The 19,435-nt window shown below is 36.1% G+C and overlaps 2 protein-coding genes and 1 pseudogene across 2 annotated transcripts; 2 read left to right on the top strand and 1 right to left on the bottom strand.

Moving 5' to 3' along the window:
* Nucleotides 1-1,877: 1,877 nt before the first annotated feature.
* On the top strand, nucleotides 1,878-10,592 carry LOC120627354 (oocyte zinc finger protein XlCOF6-like). Its single transcript, XM_039895340.1, has 11 exons — nucleotides 1,878-2,551; nucleotides 3,106-3,260; nucleotides 3,751-3,920; nucleotides 4,002-4,144; nucleotides 4,594-4,777; nucleotides 5,898-6,069; nucleotides 6,440-6,607; nucleotides 7,968-8,098; nucleotides 8,339-8,459; nucleotides 8,712-8,839; nucleotides 9,706-10,592. The coding sequence occupies exons 1-11, from the start codon at nucleotides 2,204-2,206 to the stop codon at nucleotides 10,227-10,229; spliced, it is 2,244 nt and encodes a 747-aa protein (XP_039751274.1). The 5' UTR covers nucleotides 1,878-2,203; the 3' UTR covers nucleotides 10,230-10,592.
* A 398-nt stretch (nucleotides 10,593-10,990) lies between these two features.
* On the bottom strand, nucleotides 10,991-13,501 carry LOC120627355 (protein SCO1 homolog, mitochondrial). Its single transcript, XM_039895341.1, has 5 exons — nucleotides 13,063-13,501; nucleotides 12,851-12,974; nucleotides 12,665-12,746; nucleotides 11,978-12,104; nucleotides 10,991-11,188 (listed from the first exon to the last, which is right to left on the bottom strand). Exons 1-5 carry the CDS (start codon nucleotides 13,333-13,335, stop codon nucleotides 11,039-11,041), a joined length of 756 nt encoding a protein of 251 aa, XP_039751275.1. The 5' UTR covers nucleotides 13,336-13,501; the 3' UTR covers nucleotides 10,991-11,038.
* A 1,523-nt stretch (nucleotides 13,502-15,024) lies between these two features.
* Nucleotides 15,025-18,653, top strand: LOC120627356 (annotated as a pseudogene).
* The last annotated feature ends 782 nt before the right edge of the window (nucleotides 18,654-19,435 follow it).

Raw genomic sequence — 19,435 nt, 5'->3', positions numbered from 1 at the left:
TCCGGTGTAATTTCGGTGTTTTATGTGAATTTACACAGCAGCAGAAATAGTTGTTATTGGTGATATTCGTATAAATCTAACCGTATTTGGTGTTGGTTAAATATTTATTATGTGTCTGTAGTTATAGTGTTTCCAGTAAAATGGATCTAGATACACCTCCTGAGCCGCCCGACCCGGGGGCATCAGCCTCGTCTCGCAAACGACAAGGAGAGGATACCAACGTATATGCGGCCAAAAAAACTATAACTGATCCTACTCAGGTAAACCCATCCGTTCAAAGCCTTTACATACATCCTTCCTTCACCGAAGGCGCCAAGTCATACTCTGACGATGATAATGGGCCTTTTATCGTCCAAGTCTCACGGGAAGTGGAGGACCCATCCTCTGGAGCGTCATTACGGGCTATAAATTTCGGTCAATTCTTGCACAAACACAAAATTGGTTCAATTATCCACGACGGCGTCAAAAATATAGGCCGCAACAAAATTACTGTAGAGTTTACTTCTGCCCAAGCTGCCAACAACTTTCTGGTTAGTCCAGTTTTGAAGTTATGCAAATATAGAGCTATAATTCCCACATACAACATAACCAGAATGGGGCTGGTGAAAGGAGTTCCCGTGGACTGGTCGATGGACGAGCTTGTTGATTCGCTAGAGCTCCCGCCTGGCTGTGGTGAGGTTCTGAAATCAAGGCGACTGAACAGAAAATCTGTCACAGAGGGTGTCATCACTTGGGTGCCTACCCAATCTGTTGTCCTAACCTTCAGGGGGCAAATGCTTCCTGCTAAGGTATATTCATACCACACCTCACTGCCAGTTGAAACATATAAACTTCCAACAATACAGTGCCAGAACTGCTGCCGTTTTGGCCACATTAAAACAATCTGCAGATCTAAGCCCAGATGCTACAGATGTGCTCAGCCCCATACAGGTGACTCATGTTTGGTCATCAAGGAATTATCTACATGTTTACACTGCTCTGGTAGTCATTTTGCTACTGATAAAGACTGCCCAGAATTCTCCAGGCAGCAATCTATTAAAATGGTCATGTCTCAGAATAATAAATCTTACATTGAAGCATCATCTCAGTTTCCTCCTGTCCGCAGGTCCTATGCTGAGATAACAAAAGAAATGTTTACTCCTACTAATGTAACTTCCTCCAAAACCTCCTACCGGCAAACAGTTTTCCGCTCTCCTCGTCCCCGAGCTCCTCTAGCAAAGGGCTACGATAAAAAAGCTGTTCAGACTATTGTCGGTGATTACTCCTCATCCCTTCCTAATGGATGCGCTCTCAACAACAATGTTGAGAACCCTCCCTCCCAAGGTAAAATGCTTGAGTTTATCTCCGAATTTCTACTTAGTATTGTCGCTCCATGTAGTGAAATTCCCTTACCGCCCAACGTTGCCAAAAACTTAAGCCAACTTTTTAAACTACTCCAAAATGGGCCCAATAACCCTGCTACAGTGGAACTGTAAAAGTTTACGTCCCAAGAAACATGAGTTAACCTTCATAATCCCACCATTCTTCCTCCCAAAGTCCCCCGTCCTTTGAGTGTTAAATGTTTTTTAATGTTTGTTTTCAGTCCTTATTGTAGATTTTTATGTAAATATATAGTAAGTAATAAAATTAAAGTATAATGTACAAAAAATATCCGTGTAAGATATATATGCATGTGTTGTCTGTGTCCTTAGGTTAAAGAGCTAACTAGCTAATAACAACTATTTCTTGGTACAAATTCAAAATTAACTTTTCATTAGTTTCACCGATCAATCTCCTTCGTGCCTTCTTCATCTACAAGACATTGGCGAAATACCTTGTGCCCAGTTGGCGCAGACAAAAGCCATAAACAAGAATTGAATTGAATTGAATTGAAGAATTGTATTTTGAAGTTTAAACTAGTATTTGTTTTTGTAGATCAAGAATATAATCCTAATCCCTTAAATCCGTGCATTTTATAATTGCTATTTCATTTATACCGATGATGGATACTGGATAATGTAGTGTTATTATACGTAGGTAACAGCTAAAAAAGGTTAATTTGTGAACTTTTTCATTCATAGGAACAGCCCAATCATAAAAACTCAATGATCTAGGAATAAGCTAGAATCTGTATAGAACTTAGAAGATGTTACAGAATCTTAGTTACTGACTACCGATTAAAGTCGTATAGTAAGGTAGTAAGGTGAAGAAGTTAGGGCTCAACATGGCAAGTCCACCAAGCAAGACCAGCATAAATAACAGCGTGGATGTAAAAAATGAAATTCCCTATAAAGCAATAAAAGTTTTAAAGCCAAGTACATATTGTACTAGAAAACCTGCCAAAAGGAAACATCAAAAACATAGTCAAGCTACATATTGTACAAGAAAACCTGTCAAAAATAAACAAGTAATAAATAAAAAATCTGATTTAAAAACAACACAGCATCAGTCAGGTGAATTGAATGACGTATGTCGGATTTGCTTACTTGCTGATACCAACATGTTATCCATGATGTCCAAGATTGGCAGTGATAGTATAGCAGATATGTTTTATTCTATAACAGCTGTTAAGGTAAGATTCTTAGTTTTTTTTATCTCGGCAGACTGGTAATGGATTTGAGGCTTACTTTGAAATCTGCCTTCAATTATTCTCTCGGATGTTGCCCTTCTAGTCAGATAACCAAAGTAAAGGGTCAATTACAACCTTTCATCGATGATTTGCTTTGAATAATCTGTTACTGACTGTTCATCACACACCTAATAGACATTTGACTTAACTTTGTTCTTTGCATACTTCACATTATGGGTCTCAATTCAAAACAGCTTTAAAGAGAAAAATATGCGAATTTGAAGTAACCAGGCATCGTAAGACTTCCATGTGAATTATGATAACTACATTACCTCTCTAATGGATTACTTCAGTTATCACTGCAATTTACTTTGATTAAAATGCAATAAAAATGAAGGCATTTTCTAAAAAGTCAAAAATTTAATGTGGGTAAAAATCAATACACAAATATGGGTGCTTACAATGATGGAACAATGTCCTAAACACTGCTCTATATTTTTTTACCTTATAATTCTTAGTTAAGGTACATTCTTTAATTACATTTTAATTTATTTCAGGTGGCACCTGAAGAAAATTATCCATTGATGGTTTGTAGTCACTGTCGTAACTGTCTTATTGATTGCTATAGATTTAGGATTAAATGTATAGAATCAAACACCATTCTACAATCTAAAATTGGTGGCAAGAACAACCTAATTCAAAATAATTCTAGGTAAGAATGTATTTGATTGTAAAAAAATATTTGATAGAATAAAAAAAAAAAATTGGTTTTTAAAAAATCTCAGGCATCTTCTACAGATATTATTAATAAAATCTATAGAGCCAATAAAGCCAATAAAAAATATAAAGATATCCCAAGTTAATTTAATTTATTTATTAAAGGACACACTTACAGCTTGTTCACGATACATATTAAAGGAAAGTTACAAATATTTTGTTACTTAATCGGTGTAGACTAGCCACTTAAAGGTGTGCACAGCATATAGTTAGCAAGTTATCTAAAAGTAATCCAATAAGAATGTGCCCTGCAGCTTCTCCTGCAGAAGTTACGGAAAGCTGCATGCTCAAACAACCTTACAAAAAGAAAATCGCAATATGTTCAATGTCCATAATTAGCCTTTAACAGTTTTATTGTAAGTTTAGATTAAATCTATATTACTCATTAATAATGATTTCATATTATTCATTTACAATGATTTCAGTATTGCTGGGAAAACTGACAAACAAACACAATCATGTGTTAATGTTGAGATAAATGGAAAAAATGAAGGAACTGTCAAAATTGAAATGGATATTGACCCAGACCTTTATGAAAAAGTTGACAGAACTAATACATTTGAAATGGATATTGAAATACACCAAAATAATGAAGGTCAAAATTAAATTAATGCATATCATCATATTTTAAGAGCTGAATAATATAATTTTGAAATAATATTTATTCTACTTACAGAACTTGGATATTTAGAAGAAGACATATCTTTGACAAATGAATCAGACAAAGTGGTTCATTGCACACCTAATAAAAACTTATTAAAGAGAGAGAAAAAGAAATATACTGAGAAACTACATTTTTCTTGTCTTACGTGTCCTAGGGTATGTAATGTTTTATCATTTTTCTATCAGTTAATTAAGGTAAAAAAGTCTGTGGTAGCAAATTTGCCATTAGTTCATAATTCAGATATTATCCGAAACATAAATGAATTTTGATAATAAATAAATAATAAATAAATATATTACGACAATACACTCATCGCCATCTAGCCCCAAAGTAAGCGTAGATTGTGTTATGGGTACTAAGTGACTGATAATTTTTATAAAAGGTATACATAAATACTTATAAAATACAGATAAACACCCAGACTCTGAAAAACATTCATGTTCATCACAATAACATTTTCCAGTTGTGGGAATCGAACCCACGACCTTGGAATCAGAAAGCAGGGTCGCTGCCCACTGCGCCAGTCGGCCGTCAAAATATATAATATATATATAATAATGTTTAGTTCAAACTTCTAATAACGGCTGAAGTTGTTTGTTCCCAGAAATTTCTTGAATTAAATATTTTAAGAGTACATTCCAAGACATGTAGCGATAATAAACAAAATGAATACAAATGTGGTCAATGCACACAATGTTTTGGTTCTGAATATGACCTGAAAATACATTCAGCAATACATATTAAGGGAAATAAATGGAAATGTACCAAATGTGAAAAGGATTTTACAGGTATTTAATATGTATTATGTGTATCCAGAAATAAAGTCTCACTAGATTAAATCGATAGGATAGCATATGTATATACAGTGTCCAACTGAATCACGTAGTAATGTCGCATAAGTATACTTAAGAGTCACTCTGTCAAAAGAAGCATTTTTTTAAGTATTTACTTTTGACAACCCTATTTAAGATAAAGACAGATACGCGCGTAGTACCTACGCTACGCGGCGCATACCTAGTAAAGTGACAGGAGTTATATTATTTTAATTTTGCATGTGATGTTAGAGCTGTATCGATTCTGCTACCAATACTGATCGCCATCACGCCACGATAACTTTTCTCTCCACCAACCAATCAGTACTGCTATTTTGCAATCCAAGTTCTTCGATATCTCTTCCAGTTTTGAGGCTATTGCGCTTTGGAATAATTTGGCTGATATCATTCAAATTCATTCCCTTCCCATATTTCGGTACCATCTGAAAGGCTACTACTATCTACTACTACTATCTATCTATGATTTATCTAATTTGAACCAGTATCTTTATCTATGAATGAATGAAAAATGTATGAATAAACTTTTATTGTACACCACATAAACATATAGAGAAGTTTTAAATAAAAATTTAATAAACACTTTGACGGCCTTATCGCTACATAGCGATCTCTTCAAGGCAACCAAAGGCGTAAAACACAGCTCATACTGCTTTATGTGTATTCGTTGTAGTTTTATGTAATTATATTTTTAATCTTTTAATTTTGTTTAAATTTATACATATAATTGTGTGTGTCTATGTTAGAATATTAAAGAGGCAAAATTCTTGAGTGTGAGAAAATATTTAATATTTGTTTGGCAATGTGTGCAAAGGTATCACTTTAAAATGGTTCCCAAAATTCTCGTAACTTCCCTCAGATTTGATAGATACACTAAACCAAATGTAAAAAGTTCGTTGCCTCGTAGACATGACTCATATTTTGCGCCGCGTGTTTACAATTTATTAAAAAATAAGCGCCAAATGTAATTAGCTCCGACAAAATAAACTTTACTCGTGAGTAGATTTCATTTTTTCGGAGCTAATTAGCCATTTAAATCGTAACTTAAATGGCTCATTTACTTTCTTGGTTAATGTAGACCGCACCAAATTCAGTCGGCACATTCGTCGCCACATGGACACAACAAAGCGCTGGTCGTGCGAGTCGTGTGGGAAGGCATTCGCGGAAAAGTCCGCGTTGGTCAGACACTCTCGCGTACACACCGGCGTGGCAAGGGAGAAGAAATACTCTTGCAAACTGTGTAATAAGAAGTAGGTTCCGAAGTTATAATTCCTTAGGCAAGTAAAGAATCCTTAGGGTGCATTCATTTGATTAATTGGTTGCTGAGATGGTAGCGAGCTAACCTTTTAAGAAGTACGGCAGATATATTAAACATTTACCCCTAATCAGTTTGTACGCGACATCGTACCGGTATATCTGAGTTTACAACTTTTTAAATGTACCTATTTGTTTTCAGCTTGTATGTAGAGCAGTTTTAAATTTCTATAATAATTACATTTCTATTTAACAAAATATAAGTGTTCGAACTTACATTTTACTTTCACATTAAATTAACAAAAATAGACTCAAATAGTTGTTTTTTTTAAATGTATGTGGTTAAAAGTGTTCAATATTCATTAGGTTCGGTGACAGATATCAGCTAAACGAGCATAATGCAAATCACACTGGTGTTCGTCCGTGCTCGTGCGACGTTTGTGGGAAGACATTTGCGTCGTCGCGTCTTCTCGCTTCGCACAGCCGCGTGCACAGTGACGACAGACCCTATGAGTGCTCTTACTGCATCAGGCGGTGAGTAACTGTACAAGTATTGGGTGCAACTGAAACTGAAGTTCAAAGCCGATGGAGTATTGTGGTAATATTAAAAACGATAGTGAAAAACTTTATCTGGGATCAATACTTTTATTGCATATCGTCGGAATAATTATGCAGTGGTTTTTTTGTCAGCACACTTCAACTGGCAATACCTCCTAAATGACAGCGTTACCTTGTAAAATGCGTAGCTAAATCGAAAGGCATTCAGAGAACACAGTGCCATAAGAGTTCTTGAAACGTATTTTTTTTGGCATCCGATAAAGGCTAATGGCCGTGTTCACTAAACCTAAGAATAGCCTTAATCGGATGCCAAAAAAAAAACGTTTCACGAACTCTTTATGTCCTCACATTTTAGTCATCACGAACGACGTTAGGCGCAATCTAAATTTACCACACCGATTCGTCAGATCGTAAAGTTTAGAGGACTCGTAAACTGACACGTGACTGATGAATAAAATATTAATTCGGTTGTTTTTAATAACCACAAGTTTTTGTTGGTCTTATCGTACTTCAATGTAGCGAATCTGACGAGGCGCTCCTCGTACAGGTATCTATTGATGTGACGCAGACGTAAAGACGGAGGTCGCACTTGTGACCGCCTATTAATAGTGGCTTTTCGATGTATTTCGCCACTACGCCGTTCTCCATTTCGGTATTTGTTCTGGCTGTAAATAAATAACTATATGCTAAGCTATTCAAAAAAGCAATGATACCCTAGTGGTTAGGACTTCGGCTTCACTTTCGGGGCCGAGTTTGAATCTCACGCACGCATCTATAACTCTTCTAAGTTATGTGCGTTACAGGCAATTCAAATACCACTTGCTTCAACGGTAAAGGAAAATATCGTGAGAGAGTTCTCCATAATGTTCTCAAAGGCGCTTCGATTCCAACAATCCGGATGTTGGCAAGCAATAGGCCTGAAATTATCAATTTTATGACTAGACCTCTGTTTAGGGATAAAGTAATCCATACGAAATATGATCAATATGATAATACAAACACGAAATACCACACCCTGTAGCAAGAAACATAGACAATTTAGGTTATACTATGCCTAGTAAAAATTGATTGGTAAAAGGTTAAAAATGAAAAGGCGTTAAAAATAAAAATGATTAGGCGTTAGTACTTACTTAGCCGTGCCTTGTCCGTCGTTAGTGAAACGGACATAAGTCTCGTTTTTACTAAACCTAGGAAACGCCTAAATCGGAAATGTCACCTTAAGTTTACTCACCGAATCGGCGGTGCGTTATTCTTAGGTTGCGTTATGCATGGAAGGTTCTCCGTAGGTACGTGTACCCTCCATAGTGAAAACTAACACTCAGGTCAAAATTCATAGGTTCCGAGAAAAGTCAACCCGCGACACTCACCACCGCACGCATACGGGCGAGAGGCCGTACATATGCTCCGTGTGTGGGAAGTCTTTCATCCAGAACTCCAACCTCAGGCTGCATATGCGAACTCATACAGGTAAAATAATAACTATCGTAGCATACTGACATATCAAAATACGCTACCGAAAAAAAAACAAAAATGCTGCAAGTTTAATAACAAACGAAATGGAATATGTACAAATCCCACAAAACTCAAGGGACGATGCTGGTTTAACATGGTCAGTTTTGCATATGGTGGCGACCGACTAAGCCTTTTTGAAAAATATAAGATCTTCAATGGAAACTATGGCGCCTTCTTACACTTTTTTTTTCATAGGTGAAAAGCCATACACATGTCAGGTGTGCGGACGCAAGTTTTCCTCTGGCTCCTCACTCTGTTCCCACAAGCGAATCCACACCGGAGAGAAGCCTTATAGCTGTGCTTTTTGCGGAAAACGGTGAGTACAGAGCAGCTATACTTAAAGTTTTCGTTACAGGTTTTTTGTCATATTCGCTGTCGCAATGAAAAAATTTTACGAAATCTTGTACATCGGACAACAAATTAGTCAGATATATGGTCGAGAATAACACACCTTTTTTTCGCTGTGAAGAACTGCATAGATTATATTATTAATGGCTTCAGTTCTTTCAACCTCATCAAGCAGCTCAATTATCGTGATATGTATTGTAATGTTAACGTTCCACGGCAGGTTTGCGCGCATGGACATCAAAGGACACCTTCGCCTGCATACGGGCGAGCGACCGCACGCGTGTTGCGCGTGTCCAAAGCAATTCGTGAGCGCGGCCGCCTTGCGAGAACACCGCCTCGTGCACACCGGTACTGTGACCTCACTACTTTTTTTTTCTGCGCTGGTGAAAGCATGTTCGCATACATTCCGAGGTAGTGTATACGGGAATCAATTGCGAGCTATAACATCAACCCATTACCGGCCCACTACAGAGCTTACAGCTCTAAGCATCACATGCTTAAGGCCGTAGTTCACCACGCTGGCGCAGTGCGCATTGGTGGACTCCACACACCTTTGAGAACATTATAGAAAATTCTCAGGCATGCAGAGTTTCCTTCACCATTGATGCAAGTGATAATTATTTGCTTGAAACCAGAAGTGATATAATAAATCAAAGCTTGTTACAGCACACATATTTTGAAGAACTGTTGTCTCTGGAACGAATATTATAAATAAATAAATATTTTACGACAATACACACATTGCCATCTCGCCCCAAAGTAAGCGTAGCTTGTGTTATGGGTACTAAGATGACTGATGATTATTTATATAAATAATATATATAAATACTTATAATATACAGATAAACACCCGGACACATTCATTTTCATCATACAAGCATTTGCCTTGGACTAAAAAAGCAAAGCCCACTGCGCCAATCGACTACGGAATTAACAAAACCTTTTTAGCTATCTCAATTCAATGAACGAGTTATTATCAACAGAATTATGCTTTTAGCGTGCATATTCCAGTTTTATATTAGGCGGTAGAACTTTCGCGCTTATTTGGATATTGTAGGCAAGACGTGTACATTGGGGGAATTTACAATTTCTAAATTTGGTCAGGTTTGGTCCGATGAGAGGTTTTGGCGAGTCGTAACATTATTGCCATTTTATATTTTAAAATAACATACTATTTAGGTTTTCACAAATTAACAAAAGCTACTTTGTTACAGGCGAAAAACCGTTCCAATGCACCTTATGCCCAGCGAAGTTTAAGAAGAAGATGTACTTGACGAATCACCTCAAACGCCACGCCAAGGATAAGAAAGTGAAAAAGAAACACGTTGCTGCTCAAGAAAACATAAACATTGTTGTAGAAGGAAACGAATTTATTGTTAGAATAGAGAACGAAAATATTAATATACAAGACCAACAAACATCCAGCGCTGTTAATGAAAATGTAATTTGTACCAAACACATGGATGAAGATACACCAACCAGTGAATGTACAGGTGAAAATAGAAATGTTATCTTGAATGCATATGAAGAAGAGCTTATATTACTAGACGACAGTGATGTTAAGACAGAGCTTGTTGTTGTTGATGACGGACAAACTATACACTACCAAAACATTGATGATGTGTGCTCAAACGAAGTTATTGTTGGGGGTGAGCTTAATGTTATTGAAGTTAATGTTATAGATGATATTGAAAGTGGAATTAATTTAACAGAGACCTCCACAAAGCGAGAAATGTAAAATTTTATAAATTGGATGATTGTTTATTGCAAAATATAAACAGCTGGAGGGTGAGAGCCACTTAAAGGAAATTACTAGTACTACTAATATAAGATCACAAGCTGTGCCCCAGTGTATCTTGAAATACAACAGTAATTTCGAAAGAAAATGGTAGAAAGAATACAGTTGAAAAACAGATATGTGTTCTAAACAGACATTATTTTTAACAGAAATTGTCTGAGGGTTCTGACGTTGTAAAGATTTTAGTACAAATCCTTTTTTCAAATTGGTGTTTGAGATAAAGTATCCTAAGACCAGGATGCAAGATATGTGTAAAGTCTGTATTGGTTGAGCCAAGCTTATGAATGAATAAATATACACAAAAAGATAAGTAAGGCATTTACATAAAAATTAAATTTATTCAATAAAATATTGTTTTAATTGCTACAACCGTTATTATATATCTAATATTATAATATTCCTTTAAATATAACTAGAACCTTGTTTCCAAGCCTGACGTTTATCAAACTCCTCTTTGCAACCTGACATGGGAATTTTTATCAATCTTTATGACAAGAAAACTTGCAGCTACGAGGGTTCCAAATGCATCCTGGTTCAAGAAGCCCACAACAGTCTTCAAAGATGTTTAGGAATTGAAAAAACAAGAAAGATGTGCATGGCCTTTTAGTCTATATCGTAGATTGGCTAATGATGTTCATTAGCCATCATTAGCCAAGTACATTTATTTAAAAAAAATGTGTTTTAAATAAACAATTTTATTAAGTAAACTTTTACATTTCTATCACTAATAAAATAAATGCTTTAATATCTTAAAACCACGATGACTTCTTCCCAGCTTCATATTTCATAATATTTACAAGTATTGAATCATGGATCTCCTTTGCATTTCTGTTTTGTCCATAATAGTCAACAAATTCGCCCTCGGGATTTACCAGGTATATTATAATTGTATGATCAACCTGCAATAATTAATGTAAGTGTGAGATGGAATGTGTGCTTTAGGTGAAACTTTGGGGTTTGACATAATTTCATAATTTCATTGGCAATGGTATATTTTTATAACAAAATTATCACAATAACTACAGCTACAATACACACAAATTAAGTCTGATTTGAACTCAATTTGTGAGATAACCTGTCACCAAATTCTTCTAAGTTCAGAAAAGAAATAACAAAATAAAGCGAACACACTCTATTCCAATCTATGTTCTTAGCAGCATACAAGTTTGCGCATCCTTCAAGATTTTTCCAGTCCATCCAGGATGCAAATTTTGTATGCAGTTAAGGGTGCAGGTTAGGAGTGTTGGCTTTGCCTTGAATTTAAAAATGGGCCATTACTTAGATTTTGATCATAAAAAAGGATTTGCAGTTAGTTTTGAGTGATATAAAAATGTTCTTACATCATAATATTATTGCATTAGCCAACCTTTGAATCTAAGGAAATGGATATTTATAATCTTCCTCACTATTTTTGTTTACACAAAGTTTTTTTTTATATTACTTTTGAATCAAAAACACTAAACTATCTGCCCAGCGTGACGATTATTGGCAATTGCTCCTGTTTGGAGTGGCATTTAGTGCAGCAGTAAACTGTCAGCATATAGCTATAAAAAGCCTTTTATTTATTAATTGATTCAAAGGTCTGAAGAATTTTGACTCACTAACAGTTTCAGACTATGAACTAAATTAAATAAAACTATTTTATTTAAATTTAGTGGGTAAACATCAATACTGTGTTCCATACTTACAATATAATCTTCATCAACATCTTGTGGACCTGCACTAAAATACACTCTATAGGATTTGCATGCCTGTTGCACTTGCTCTTTGGTTCCAGTAAGACCTAAAAGTCTTGGAGTGAATTCTTTGCAGTACCTGAAATTATGAACAAATATTATATAATCTACCCTGTCTCACCAGTGACCTATATAAATAATAACTTTTAACTAAAGTGTTTCTAATTTCATATTTGCTGGTAAGGACATTCCTTGAGAAAGAGTAAACTGATTTAACAAAAAAAAAGTTTATACTCAGAATGATGTATCAATGAAAGAAATATTTGATAGTTGCCTTGACAAAGTTCTTTTTTCTATTGGATGTTGGATGAATACAGTTGAAGCCTGTTACAAATTTAGAAATTTAGTGAGTACTGGAACTTTTGATTTAGATAAACAAAAGATAGAACTATAATGAATTAAAATTACAATAATTACCACTGTAATAATAGGTATATTAGTATACTTACTCCAGTCAATATTATACTCAAATACAGCTTTTCTAGATCAAATTTATCCTATCCTGCTCTACGTAAAATGAACTTGCATGTTACTGGCATACCAAAGATTTAGAGTGATATCAATGGGTTAGCACTCTTTTTAAGTATCATAAATGTAACTGGTAAAATAAGGATCTCTTAAGTAATATAAATTACTTACTTTCCTACAATTTCAGGTGTATCTCTTGTAGGATCAACTGATATAAATAATGGCTGCAAAGGCGGTGATGAAGGAGTCTTGTCTAAAAACAAAATGATTATATAACTTATTGATTATAAGAAACAGATTTAGACAAATATATTTTAAATAAAAAGTAGGACTTATTTTATATGAGTGTAATCTTACCATGTTTATCTACAACTTCTGCTAACTTTTCCAGCTCATCTGGACAAATGTCAGGACAATGTGTAAAGCCAAAATATATTAACAACCATTTTCCAAGAAAATCAGTGTTCTTCACTTTTTTACCCTGTGAAAAACGAAGAAATATTTAGCCAATTCGGACCAACACAAATCAAGCAAATGACAGATTAGCATTAAGTGAAATCCGAGATTACCTCTGAATCGACGAGCTCGAATGAGCCACCTATCTTGGCTTTACCAAGTTGCTTCTTCCTTTCCCGATCCATTGCCTCTTGTTTTTCTTTTCTTACGTACAATATGAAAGCTGTTAACCCACCACCCACTACCGCAGTTACAGTCATGGACTTCCATGTTATAGGACCTATGAATGTTTTTGGCTTCAACTTTGGAGGCTGGGCGCACTGGTTCACTGCAGTAGTCGATAAAAATCGGCAAAAAGGTCTCGCTGTTCTTAATATAGAGTTCATTTTTGTTATGTACACCTTAGTGTTCTAACTTTAACTTATCAGAATGTCCTTTTATCACAGTAAATCTAATATTTTCGTGATTAAATTGATTATATTTCAGGAACCCCTTGTTGATAAATTATTTCAGGCGGTAGTTTGACTTTGGCAGATGACAAATGACAACTGCGGGATTGACCTCAGGCCTGAGATAATGACAACTGTAATTTGACACATCATTTTTTGGGTTAAATGGCCAAAAAGCAAATTGAATTGATTGTTGTTTGAATGAAATAATTATACTGTAATTTATATATTTATTTATCTAATAATAACAAACCCATCAAAATGATTAGTATAAAAACACTAAAATTCCGCAGAGGTCAGTCAAACTGCTGTCCTATGTTAGCATTAGAGAGGCCACAAAAAAGAGGTCTTTAAAAGCGTAGTGATTATATAATTTTGTTTTTTTTTTTGGTATGGTGGAAAACCTTTATTGCTACCCCTCTGGCATGTACCTCTTGTTGGCTTTGTTAGACCGACGCGCGCCCGGGGAACCCGTTTTATACTTATACTCTTTGGCCTAACCTATACTGATAAGTATAGATCGATTGATCTAACTTGACCGCAGGATCGGCTTTACCTTTGCAATGGTGTAGGTTGTGTGATTTATTTAATATTGCTGCGTTAGACATCGATTTCCATCTCACCTACTAAGTGATCATAATGCATTCCAAAATGATAGCGGCAGGGTGATAACGTCTCTCGCGACAGGTTTGCAACAGGCGTAAATCACGCGATTACTGCTGTCAAACGTCACTTTTGTTTATTGATTGTATAGAAAAGTGCAGCTTGACAGCAGTGATCGCAAGATTTACGCCTGTCGTAAACTTGTCGCAAGATACGTAATCGCGTTGCGGGTCTGTTAGACTTATTTATATTAAACCCATATCGGCTGTTACGTTTTATCGTACCAGAAAGCTAAGTCGTTTGGCGGCACGTCTTATAAGTAGGGTGGTGACTAGCCACGGCCGATGCCTCCCATCAGATTAGACCAAAAAATAATCTGAAATTATAATTTAAATTTTCTCTAAGGAACCTAGGACATACCACAACGATCACCACTGCGCCGATATTGATGTTTAAGAGGCCTATTAGGCGTTCTTATAGATAATAATAATTTACGGACCTAGCAGAAGTCCTAAGATGTGCTGATCATGCCACCTCATGATCAGCAGCTCGTCCGGGTAAATATTAGTGGTAATATTTATCCGGACGAGCTCTGTCACAAAAAGCGCTAGTAACTACTACTTTGTAGGTACGATGTTATTAAAAATTGCTGTAACAGTGAAGGAAAATATCGTGTGGAAAAATGCACGCATGAGAGTTCTTAAAGGCTTCGAAGTGTGAAGTTTACCGATCCGCATTTGGCCAGCGTGGTGGACCAACTAAACCTTACATATTCTTAGAGGAGACCCGTGCCCATTGCGGGTTGATAATAATGATGATGGCAAGAGAATTCCTAGAACTCCTTGCATTGCCGCTCGTGCCTTTCCAGTTCAACCAACTTAGATTGCGATGAGATAGGTACTGTGAGTATTCTGGATAAATTTCAGCCTTTTCGTACCTCGGTTTTACATTAAAACCAACCTTGCAATAATTAGGATCTAGGTATTTTTATTTCGAAATTTTCGTGGGTCGTGCGGCGTAGTAATGAAGATGGCAGGGGCGGTGCGCCCGCAACCGCAACTCGGCTGCTTATATACACCGACATTTGGTGTTTTGTTCCATATAGCTCCTTGCACTCTTTGGCAGACGGATAGCTACCGAAATGTGGAAGATTATTTTCGTGAGTAAACTTTACACAACTTACAACTTTTTATATTTTATTTTATTTGTAGCAGTCTTTGTTATGCCACAGACCACTAATTATTTTTACTACTAAAGTTAGAAGAACAACCCAGGCGACAAAAGTAAAAAAAAACAATTATCAAAATCTGTGATATACCTACTTCATCAGAGAGATAATTGCACATATTAAAATAAAAAAAAGTTTAACAAAGACAACAATAAAATAATATTTATGTGCAAAGGCGGACTTATCGCTTGAAGCGATCTCCACCAGACACATTAACTTTTTAAAGAAACATAAGTAAAATGGGATAGTTAAATTTTGTTTATTCCACTACAAGCAAGCCCTTAACTGCTATCTCCCCCGGTGGTGAATGATGATGCAGACTAAGACGATAGCGGACTAACCTGTTAGGTGTATGTTTTATGTTAAACTTATAATTGGTTTCTAAATACAACACAACACAGTACACACTTCGCCATCTAGCCCCAGAGTAAGCGTAGCTTGTGTTACGGGTACTAAGATGACTATACATATACATATATACATAAATACTTACTACTAATATACAGATAAACAAAAAATAAGCAGGTAGGTACATTGTATATACCTATTTTATATTTTATAAATACCTATAAACCTAGTTTAACATTACTGAGATAGCTAAATTTCTTTTTCAGGTTTCATTGGTGGCCTGGGTGTCATTAAAATCTTTCAGTTCAGCTCAAGAATATCTCCCACCAAAGCCCACTGGCGGTAATAAGAAGCCAATTGTAGAGCCAACTGTAAGTCACCAAATTTCCATTAATAGTTTTTCGTATACGAAGAAGGAACGCATATAGTTTATAATGTGTATTATAATTTGGCCATATGTCTATCTGTCCATCCGATTTTTACACCAAGTGTAAAAATCGGATGTATTTTTCGACTGTATTTTGAGGAATAGATGCCTTTTACTTTTCACGGTATAATTAGATTTAGTTCAATTATTATTTACAAATAATCTCAATTTTATTGTAATGAATGAGATTATGAGGCGTGCACTCTTGGATTGTCCAACTACCATTGCCAACATTGCAACTCAAACGAGCCATTGATAAAACAGTATCTAATATAGAAAGGGCGTAACATAAAAATTACCATAAAGGATTTGTCGTTGGGATGGTAGTTTTCATCGGCAGATAAAGAGTTTTATGGATATTTTGTAGAAGGAGAGCTTTTTGTGACAGATCTCATCCGGGGAAGTGCTAGTCATGCTTATTTATGCTACCAAGACACTTTGCTGTGATCTTGTCTAAAGGGCTTAGTTGCTAGTCTAATTACAAGCACATTCAGTGGGCAACAACCCAGTTTGATTGACACAGGGCGGCACTTTGTAGGACGTGTTTCTTGCATGCCCTGAGAAGTGTTGCGCTGTTTATAAACGATGGTTGTCCATTTACCATCAGGTGTGCTGCTGCTCCGTCAAACAATGTTGTAAAAAAACCTTTAAATCGCAACGATTTGCTTGCAGTTATCGGCCTGCACTTTACATTTTTTATAGATTTTATTCAAAACTGTTATTTCTTGACCGCAATGAGACGACATTAAGTTGTTTGAGATGTGGTACAGTCGAAAAACATATAATCACGATATTTATTTAGTACTGCTGTTACCTTAAATCAGAGTAGGTTTTAGGGACCGAGGTGTACGTGCTTGGGAAGTTTTTTAGTAAGTCGCATATTTACGTGGGGTGGCCTAGCTTACCATTTAATGGGTTATGCCAGACTCTTATGCTCGTTTTCACTAACGACGAACAAGGACTAAATATTTAACGCCCAATCTTAGGAGATTCCTAGACATACATCTACCGTTCACCAATAGTTATCACTTTGAAACGTATTTTCCATAGACATCACTAGGCATTCGATCTAGGCTATGCCTAACGTTAGTGAAACGAGCATTATTGGGTTAACCACAGATATTCATACTCAGTCTTCAACCCCACGACATCGCAAGAGAATGTCTGTTGAGACTTCTTAGTTTAATTACATAATAAATCAGGTCCTTGCACTGCATTTTATCTATTGGACCACTTATGCTTATACTTATTAATTATTTTTTTGTTTAATGTCGTAACATTGCTTCAGTTACCAGCGAATTATGAGTTCACGTACGACGTGCAAGACAACGGAGTCTCCTTGGATTTCGGACATAACGAGAAACGGAAGGACGACCGCGCCCAAGGTTCTTACCACGTGCTTCTACCTGATGGTAGGACGCAACTTGTGGAGTATGAAGCGGGCCCCGACGGTTACAGACCTCAGGTAAAAAGCATACATCGTTGATAACGTCATCTTAATAATCACCACTGTCGACCGATTACCGGGCACAGGTTTTTCCTCTGTGCGTACTTTACACACCTATGACAACATTTTAGAGAATTTTATGGTTCCTAACGTTGTTATCCTTTACCGTTATAGCAAGTGTTTTTGAAGTTATGCTTCTTTTGGCGCGCTATGGAAAAATTATGAGAGTTAATTTATACGATGCGCGCGCACACCGTCACAAAAAACCGACACCATAAAGTTAGCTATAAGGTTTGACAGTACGTGACAGACTTTCAATTGTCAAAGTGTGCAGGCTCATTCCGGTGATTTAAATGTACAAAAATCTTAAATTTTAATGTCGAGAGAAACATGGTTGTACGATAATGATTCTATTAGTATTCCAAATTTTGTACTGTCCATTTCTTTATTTTTGTGATACTTAATATTATTACATATAAATTTTATTTAACTAGATAATGCGTTATAATAAAACTTAAACTACAAACGTAGAATAAAGCGATTGACAAAATCCTTGAAAAGATTTTTATCTCGTTACGACAAAAAAGTACCTAGCTATAACTTTTAACGCGTATACATAAGTACTTTAGCTTTTTGTAATAGAGCTCGTCCGGGGAAGTACTAACACAATGCTTATTTCTGCAGCCAATCTGCATTGTTGCAATGCTGAACACCTATGCCTGATGTTGGTGGACACGGGGCGGCCCGTTATACGAGTAGGACTCGTTTCTTGCTTGCCTTGCTTTATTACTATAAAAAAAAAAAACACGCGGTGCAGTATTTGGGGACTGTCGATATAAGTGAAAACTAAATCTATGTTAGATAGGTATACAATATACATATAGCTCATGGGAAAAGTACGGTGACGATGAAACTAGTTTCACCGTTTCACGCTTTTTGGTAACCCAAAGTGCTCCTTTTTTCACTTCAATAGCTAATAAGTTTTCTTACAGGTAATGTACATGGGCACCGCAACATACCCGACGCAGACGGGCGGAGGCGGAGCAAGCGACAAGTTTGATGGCTACCACTACAACGCCGCGTCGAACCGCCAAAGCGTGCGGCAAACTGCACCGCGCGGCGGAAACAGGCAATCAGGCACGGCACCACCGCCCGCGCCAGCACCTCCTTTGCTGTACTCAGCTAGCAACGCCACACAATAGACAAATGCCATGCCTCATATTCAGTAACTTCTCTGAATGTTGCTAACCGATAGCGACTGGCCCATAGCCAAGATGTCAAGCCTTACACTCCATATTTTCTAACTTGACTAATTTAAACAAGTATTATTTAAAAATATAAAAAAAAACAACTCCAATACATAAATTAAAACAAACGCAATAGAATGAAATATTGCTTTATATAGGTGCGTTTTTATTATTTTCTTAAGAAATTGAAAAAACTTAAACGTGACACAAAAAGATTATTTACATAAGACAAGTAAGAAAAAATAGACTTTAGATCTCAATCACAGAGGGCTCAAAGGACAAGACATTGATGACCATACCTTATGGAGAGGGGATATTACAGGAACTGTTGGTGGTTGGTGACCTGTAGTTTCCTATTACTTTAGGTATAAAAATGTCGCTGTGAAATTATGCATTTTTTACATTGGAAGCTGGTTAGCAATTATTTGGAAAAGTTACCGAATCTTCTCTAGACTCTAGTGGAACTTTTCATCAAATAATAAATCCAAGATGGCGTCGACTAAAAGTAAACAATGTGCGGGGGACATGCAACGCGACACGCATTGCCGCCAATAAGTATAATATTAGGTAGGTACATAAGCTTTCCGCACATTACAAGACCAGCCTTCGGCAATAATGACGTTATAATATATAACTTTCTATTTATTTTTATGTTGAATATGTTTATAGAAATTGGTTTGTAATTATTATGTCCCTTTGTTTATATTTTCTGAAAATTATAAATTATTTTCTTCAAT

Source organism: Pararge aegeria, chromosome 11 (genome assembly GCF_905163445.1).
Source record: "Pararge aegeria chromosome 11, ilParAegt1.1, whole genome shotgun sequence".
Lineage (NCBI taxonomy): Eukaryota > Metazoa > Arthropoda > Insecta > Lepidoptera > Nymphalidae > Pararge > Pararge aegeria.
The sequence above is the reverse complement of the archived record's forward strand: the minus strand, read 5'-3'. Positions and strand labels throughout refer to the sequence as shown.

What these genes read in the sequence shown, in the direction of transcription:
- LOC120627354 (XM_039895340.1), top strand. Translation starts at nt 2,204, where the DNA reads ATGGCAAGTCCACCAAGCAAGACCAGCATAAATAACAGCGTGGATGTA. An exon ending in TGCTCTTACTGCATCAGGCG is followed by an intron (nt 6,608 to 7,967) that starts GTGAGTAACTGT and finishes CAAAATTCATAG; the next exon opens with GTTCCGAGAAAAGTCAACCC. An exon ending in ACACCGCCTCGTGCACACCG is followed by an intron (nt 8,840 to 9,705) that starts GTACTGTGACCT and finishes ACTTTGTTACAG; the next exon opens with GCGAAAAACCGTTCCAATGC.
- LOC120627355 (XM_039895341.1), bottom strand. Translation starts at nt 13,335, where the DNA reads ATGAACTCTATATTAAGAACAGCGAGACCTTTTTGCCGATTTTTATCG. An exon ending in TCGAGCTCGTCGATTCAGAG is followed by an intron (nt 12,975 to 13,062) that starts GTAATCTCGGAT and finishes CGTTTTTCACAG; the next exon opens with GGTAAAAAAGTGAAGAACAC. An exon ending in ACACCTGAAATTGTAGGAAA is followed by an intron (nt 12,105 to 12,664) that starts GTAAGTAATTTA and finishes TCATAATTTCAG; the next exon opens with GTACTGCAAAGAATTCACTC.